Here is an 8,289-nt window from a genome sequence, read left to right on the forward strand (position 1 = left end):
GCGGTAGATCCTTTAACCTGCGGTAGATCCTTTAACCTGCGGTAGATCCTTTAACCTGCGGTAGATCCTTTAACCTGCGGTAGATCCTTTAACCTGCTGTAGATCCTTTAACCTGCTGTAGATCCTTTAACCTGCTGTAGATCCTTTAACCTGCTGTAGATCCTTTAACCTGCTGTAGATCCTTTAACCTACTGTAGGTCCTTTAACCTGCTGTAGATCCTTTAACCTGCTGTAGATCCTTTAACCTGCTGTAGATCCTTTAAACTGCTGTAGATCCTTTAACCTGCTGTAGATCCTTTAACCTGCTGTAGATCCTTTAACCTGCTGTAGATCCTTTAACCTGCTGTAGGTCCTTTAACCTGCTGTAGGTCCTTTAACCTGCTTTAGGTCCTTTAACCTGCTGTAGGTCCTTTAACCTGCTGTAGGTCCTTTAACCTGCTGTAGGTCCTTTAACCTGCTGTAGATCCTTTAACCTGCTGTAGATCCTTTAACCTGCTGTAGATCCTTTAACCTGCTGTAGGTCCTTTAACCTGCTGTAGGTCCTTTAACCTGCTGTAGGTCCTTTAACCTGCTGTAGGTCCTTTAACCTGCTGTAGGTCCTTTAACCTGCTGTAGATCCTTTAACCTGCTGTAGATCATTTAACCTGCTGTAGATCCTTTAACCTGCTGTAGGTCCTTTAACCTGCTGTAGGTCCTTTAACCTGCTGTAGGTCCTTTAACCTGCTGTAGGTCCTTTAACCTGCTGTAGATCCTTTAACCTGCTGTAGATCCTTTAACCTGCTGTAGATCCTTTAACCTGCTGTAGATCCTTTAACCTGCGGTAGATCCTTTAACCTGCGGTAGATCCTTTAACCTGCTGTAGATCCTTTAACCTGCTGTAGATCCTTTAACCTGCTGTAGATCCTTTAACCTGCGGTAGATCCTTTAACCTGCGGTAGATCCTTTAACCTGCTGTAGATCCTTTAACCTGCTGTAGATCCTTTAACCTGCTGTAGATCCTTTAACCTGCTGTAGATCCTTTAACCTGCTGTAGATCCTTTAACCTACTGTAGATCCTTTAACCTGCGGTAGATCCTTTAACCTGCGGTAGATCCTTTAACCTGCTGTAGATCCTTTAACCTGCTGTAGATCCTTTAACCTGCTGTAGATCCTTTAACCTGCTGTAGATCCTTTAACCTGCTGTAGATCCTTTAACCTGCTGTAGATCCTTTAACCTGCTGTAGATCCTTTAACCTGCTGTAGATCCTTTAACCTGCTGTAGAGCCTTTAACCTGCTGTAGAGCCTTTAACCTGCTGTAGAGCCTTTAACCTGCTGTAGAGCCTTTCAACCTGCTGTAGAGCCTTTAACCTGCTGTAGATCCTTTAAACTGCTGTAGATCCTTTAACCTGCTGTAGATCCTTTAACCTGCTGTAGATCCTTTAACCTGCTGTAGATCCTTTAACCTGCTGTAGATCCTTTAAACTGCTGTAGATCCTTTAACCTGCTGTAGATCCTTTAAACTGCTGTAGATCCTTTAACCTGCTGTAGATCCTTTAACCTGCTGTAGATCCTTTAACCTGCTGTAGATCCTTTAACCTGCTGTAGTTCCTTTAACCTGCTGTAGATCCTTTAACCTGCTGTAGATCCTTTAACCTGCTGTAGATCCTTTAACCTGCTGTAGATCCTTTAACCTGCTGTAGATCCTTTAAACTGCTGTAGATCCTTTAACCTGCTGTAGATCCTTTAACCTGCTGTAGATCCTTTAAACTGCTGTAGGTCCTTTAACCTGCTGTGTGTGTGTTCTAGTGATGTCCATATGTACATGGGCCAGCCTCCAGTCTACAGTCCAGCTGCAGAGGGCATGTCCTACCAGCCTCCAGCCAATCAGCCATCCAGCTACAGCTCCATCCCCAACCCTGGCCAGAGCCTTCCACACCCACCTGACACACAGCAGCACCCTTACCCCGAGAAGGCTCTTCTATAGAAAACACTACGCCACGCTACACGCTACGCCATGCTACACGCTACGCCATGCTACGCCACGCTACACGCTACGCCATGTCACACTACACACTACGCCACGCTACGACATGCCACGCTACGCCATGCTACACGCCACACTACACCACGCTACGCCATGCTACACGCCACACTACACCACGCTGCACACTACGATACGCCACGCTTCACACTACGCCACACACCCACACTACAAACTACACACGCCACACACCCACACTGCAAACTACCCACACTGCAAACTACACACACCCACACTGCAAACTACACACACACCACACTGCAAACTACACACACCCACACTGCAAACTACACACACCCACACTGCAAACTACACACGCCACACTGCAAACTACCCACACTGCAAACTACACACACACCACACTGCAAACTACACACACCACACTGCAAACTACACACGCCACACTGCAAACTACACACGCCACACTGCAAACTACACACGCCACACTGCAAACTACACACGCCACACTGCAAACTACACACGCCACACTGCAAACTACACACGCCACACTGCAAACTACACACGCCACACTGCAAACTACACACGCCACACTGCAAACTACACACACCCAAACTGCACAAACTACACACGCCACACACCCACACTGCAAACTACACACACCCACACTGCAAACTACACACGCCACACACCCACACTGCAAACTACACACGCCACATGCCCAAACTACAAACTGCACACGCCACACAAACACTACAAATTACACACACAGGTACACATTTACAGATACACAAGTAGACTTCTGCATACTCAGTCATTTCATCTCTCTCTCTCTTCATCTCTCTCTCTCTCTGTCATTTCATCTCTCTCTCTCTGTCATTTCATCTCTCTCTCTCTGTCATTTCATCTCTCTCTCTCTGTCATTTCATCTCTCTCTCTCTGTCATTTCATCTCTCTCTCTCTCTGTCATTTCATCTCTCTCTCTCTCTGTCATTTCATCTCTCTCTCTCTCTGTCATTTCATCTCTCTCTCTCTCTGTCATTTCATCTCTCTCTCTCTCTGTCATTTCATCTCTCTCTCTCTCTGTCATTTCATCTCTCTCTCTTTCTCTGTCATTTCATCTCTCTCTCTCTGTCATTTAATTTCTCTCTGTTATTTCATTTCTCTCTGTCGTTTAATCTCTCACTCACCCTAAAAGAGCAGAACCATGAAGCCCGTGTGGAGTGTCCAGCATATGAACAGACAGAGTGATGTTCCACATCATGAAGAGAAGCAGCAACTTGTTTAACTTTTCTTTTTTTAAAGGAAACTGAAAATGTTATGCTACTTCATTCTTTCTTATCGTTGCAACGTTTTAGAAATACTAAAGACTGAAGCCACTTTCGGGATGAGAAAATAGTGAAACATGCAGACATTGTATAAATGTACTGTACTGGTGCTGTACTACAGAGCATTCGGAAAGTATTCAGACCCCTTGACATTTTCCACATTTTGATACGTTACAGCCTTATTCTAAAATTGATTAAATTACTTTTTTCCCTCGTCAATCTACACACAATACCCCATAATGACAAAGCAAAAACAAGTTTTTAGAGATTTTTGAAAATGTATATAAAATTTAAAAAAAGATACCTTATTTACGTAAGTATTCAGACCTTTTGCTATGCGACTCGAAATTGAGCTCAGGTGCTTCCTGTTTCCGTTGATCATCCTTGATGTTTCTACAACTTGATTGGAGTCCACCTGTGGTAAATTTAAATTGATTGGACATGATTTGGAAAGGCACACACCTGTCTACATAATCCCACAGTTGACAGTGCATGTCAGAGCAGAAACCAAGCCATGAGGTGGAAGGAATTGTCCGTGAACCTCTGAGACAGGATTGTGTTGAGGCACAGATTTGGGAAGGGTACCAAAACATTTCGGCAGCATTGAAGCTTCCCAAGAACACAGTGGCCTCCATTTTTAAATTGAAGAAGTTTGGAACCACCAAGACTCTTCCTAGAGCTGGCCACCCGGCCAAACTGAGCAATCGGGAGAAGGGCCTTGGTCTGGGAGGCGACCAAGAACCTGATGGTCATCCGATGACAGAGCTCCAGAGTTCCTCTGTGGAGATGGGAGAACCTTCCAGAAAAACAACTGTCTCTGCACCACTCCACCAATCAGGCCTTTATATTAGAGTTGCCAGACGGAAGCCACTCAGTAAAATGGCAGCCCGCTTGGCATTTGCCAAAAGGACTTTCAGACCATGATAAACAAGATTTTCTGGTCCGATGAAACTAAGATTGAACTCTTTGCCTGAACGCCAAGCGTCACATCTGGAGGAAACCTGGCACCATCCCTACGGTGAAGCATGGTGGTGGCAGCATCATGCTGTGGGGATGTTTTTCAGCAGCAGGGACTGGGAGACTAGTCAGGATCGAGGAAAAGATGAATGGAGCAAAGTACAGAGATCCTTGATGAAAACCTGCTCAGGACCTCAGACTGGGGTGAAGGTTCACCTTCCTACAGGACAACGACCCTAAGCACACAGCCAAGACAACGCAGGAGTCCTTGAGTGGCCAGCCAGAGCCCGGACTTGAACCCAATCGAACATCTCTGGAGAGACCTGAAAATGGCTGTGCAGCGACGCTCCCCATCCAAGATTGAGAGGATCTGCAGAGAAGAATGGTAGAAACTCCCCAAATACATGTATGCCAAGCTTGTAGAGTCATACCCAGGGTGTAATCGCTGCCAAAAGTGCTTCAACAAAGAGTCTGAATAGACCGTTTTTGCTTTGTCAATAGGGGGTATTGTGTGTAGATTGATGAGAAGAAAAAAAAATATTTAATCTGTTTTATAAAAAGGTTGTAACAACAAAATGTGCAAAAAGTGAAGGGGTCTAAATACTTTCCGAATGCACTGTATATTGTACTGGTGAGATATACTGTACTAGTCATATGATATAGTACATGTATACAGTACTGGTGATATACTGTACTAGCCATTTAAAATGGTATAGTACATTTATACTCTACTGGTACTATATACTATACTAGTCATATGATATAGTACATATATACAGTACTGGTGATATACTGTACTAGTCATGATATAGTATAGTACATATATTCTTTACTAGTGCAGTATATATATATATATATATACATACATACATACACACTACATGACCAAAAGTATGTGGACACCTGTTTCGCGAACATCTCATTCCAAGATCATGGGCATTAATATAGAGTTGGTCCCCCCTTTTCCGCTATAACAGCCTCCACTCTTCTGGGAAGGCTTTTCACTAGATGTTGGAACATTGCTGCTATAACAGCCTCCACTCTTCTGGGAAGGCTTTCCACTAGATGATGGAACATTGCTGCTATAACAGCCTCCACTCTTCTGGGAAGGCTTTCCACTAGATGTTGGAACATTGCTGCTATAACAGCCTCCAGTCTTCTGGGAAGGCTTTCCACTAGATGTTGGAACATTGCTGCTATAACAGCCTCCACTCTTCTGGGAAGGCTTTCCACTAGATGTTGGAACATTGCTGCTATAACAGCCTCCACTCTTCTGGGAAGGCTTTCCACTAGATGTTGGAACATTGCTGCTATAACAGCCTCCACTCTTCTGGGAAGGCTTTCCACTAGATGATGGAACATTGCTGCTATAACAGCCTCCACTCTTCTGGGAAGGCTTTCCACTAGATGTTGGAACATTGCTGCTATAACAGCCTCCAGTCTTCTGGGAAGGCTTTCCACTAGATGTTGGAACATTGCTGCTATAACAGCCTCCACTCTTCTGGGAAGGCTTTCCACTAGATGTTGGAACATTGCTGCTATAACAGCCTCCACTCTTCTGGGAAGGCTTTCCACTAGATGTTGGAACATTGCTGTGGGGACTTGCTTCCAACCAGCAACAAGCATTAATGAGGTCGGCACTGATGTTGGGCGATTAGGCCCGGCTCGCAGTCGGGGTTCCAATTCATCCCAAAGGTGTTCGATGGGGTTGAGATCAGGGCTCTGTGCAGGCCAGTCAAGTTCTTCCACACCGTTCTCGACAAACCTTTTCTGTATGGACCTCACTTTGTGCACGGGGGCATTGTCATGCTGTAACAGGAAAGGGCCTTCCCCAAACTGTTGTCACAAAGTTGGAAGCACAGAATCGTCTAGAATGTCACTGTATGCTGCAGCGTTAAGATTTCCCTTCACTGGAACTAAGGAGCCCGAACCATTATTCCTCCTCCAACCAACTTTACAGTTGACACTATGCATTCGGGCAGCCGTTGCTGCTCCTAGAAGTTTCCACTTCACAATAACGCCACTTACAGTTGACCGGGGCAGCTCTAGCAGGGCAGACATTTGACGAACTGACTTGTTGGAAATGTGGCATCCTATGACGGTGCCACGTCGGAAGTCACTGAGCTCTTCAGTAAGGCCGTTCTACTGCCAATGTTTGTCTATGGAGATTGCATGGCTGTGTGCTCAATTTTTATACACCTGTCAGCAATGGGTGTTGCTGAAATAGCTGGATCCACTAGTTTGAAGGGGTGTCCGCATATTTTTGTATGTGTAGTGTGTGTACTGCACTGGTGATACGTACTGTACTAGTAATATGATGAAGTGTGTATATATAATGTACTATTGAATGATATAGTATACGTACTGTACTAGTAATATTATATAGCATATATAGTGTCCTGAGTGTTTGTCTGTCCAGGTCTGATGGGGTGTGTGTGTGTGTTTCCTGAACAAAACAACAAGCAGCAATTGCCCCTGCTCTCCTGGACATGTGAACACTGGCGTAGTCCCTGGGGACAGGAAGTACACTACAGGAAGTACACTACTCTAGTGCAGAGTCGTATGAGGCAGCCCTATGAAGCGGACATGTGAACACTGGCGTAGTCCCTGGGGACAGGAAGTACACTACAGGAAGTACACTACTCTAGTGCAGAGTCGTATGAGGCAGCCCTATGAAGCGACATGTGAACACTGGCGTAGTCCCTGGGGACAGGGAGTACACTACTCTAGTGCAGAGTCTTATGAGGCAGCCCTATGAAGCTCGGGCCAAAGTACTGAACGATGAATAGATTTCCATTTGAGATCCACCTCCAGGGATCTGACTGCTTCTGCTGTTGTCTTTTAAGCTTCTCTTGCCAGTGTTAAATTGATAGGTTTTTTTATAGTGCGTTTTAATTTATATTTGATTATTGTTATGCTATTTTACATGCACAGTACTTTACAGAATTTGTCATGATAGAAAGTGAATGTGATGTCCTTCCTGATTTTAGGTCTATATTTAAATAGCTCATAAGAAGTGTTCTCTCATTTTAACCCTTTAGATCCAGGAGCTGCTGTTCATCTCAATGTATTTATCTAACCTTAACTACCCCTTATAGACTGGCCTCTGACTGTATTTATCTAACCTTAACTACCCCTTATAGACTGGCCTCTGACTGTATTTATCTGAAGTAGAACCGAGCAATAGGTCTGTGGATGAAGGTTATGTTTATATAACTAAAGAATCCTGTCATTTCAAGTCTGGGGAATGTCGTTTACTGTGTTGTCTTCTACTGCCCCCTAGCTCTGGTCTATACTGTCACTACGTTCTCTACTGCCCCCTAGCTCTGGTCCATACTGTCACTACGTTCTCTACTGCCCCCTAGCTCTGGTCTATACAGTCACTACGTTCTCTACTGCCCCCTAGCTCTGGTCCATACTATCACTACGTTCTCTACTGCCCCCTAGCTCTGGTCTATACAGTCACTACGTTCTCTACTGCCCCCTAGCTCCGGTCTATACAGTCACTACGTTCTCTACTGCCCCGTAGCTCTGGTCCATACTGTCACTACATCATCTACTACCCCCTAGCTCTGGTCTATACTGCCACTACATCATATACTGCTCTGTAGCTCTGGTCCATGCTGTCACTACATTCTCTACTACCCCGTAGCTCTGGTCCATGATGTCACTGCATCCTCTACTGCCCCCTAGCTCTGGTCTATACTCGGAGCATGTAACAGACCTTAAGAGGATATAAATCCCATTGGATCAACTGACAGTATAGTGTAGCATCAACCGTGAAACGTCATGCCTGGTTTAACTGTCATTTAATAGGATCTCTATGGGTTAACCTTTCAAACATGATAGTTGTAAAGGTTCTGTTAAATGTACCCAGCTGTTAATATTTACTCTTTTAACCATGCTTATTCATTGGTATTCACAATAAAACTAAAAGCCAAATGTCCAGAATATTGTGGTTTACTATATAATTTCTGTATGACTGGCATTTATTTTTACACTGATTGTGTTCTAGGTTGATAGGT

At 44.6% G+C, this 8,289-nt stretch overlaps 1 protein-coding gene across 1 annotated transcript in view; it reads left to right on the plus strand.

The window, feature by feature from the left end:
- Positions 1-8,215, plus strand: part of stam (signal transducing adaptor molecule (SH3 domain and ITAM motif) 1) — a 55,644-nt gene extending 47,429 nt beyond the window's left edge. Inside the window, exon 14 of the mRNA XM_071360627.1 lies at positions 1,787-8,215. Coding sequence (XP_071216728.1) covers positions 1,787-1,964 — 178 coding nt within the window. The 3' untranslated portion in view covers positions 1,965-8,215. The remainder of the gene's footprint in view (positions 1-1,786) is intronic.
- The last annotated feature ends 74 nt before the right edge of the window (positions 8,216-8,289 follow it).

Source organism: Salvelinus alpinus, chromosome 23, assembly GCF_045679555.1.
Source record: "Salvelinus alpinus chromosome 23, SLU_Salpinus.1, whole genome shotgun sequence".
Lineage (NCBI taxonomy): Eukaryota > Metazoa > Chordata > Actinopteri > Salmoniformes > Salmonidae > Salvelinus > Salvelinus alpinus.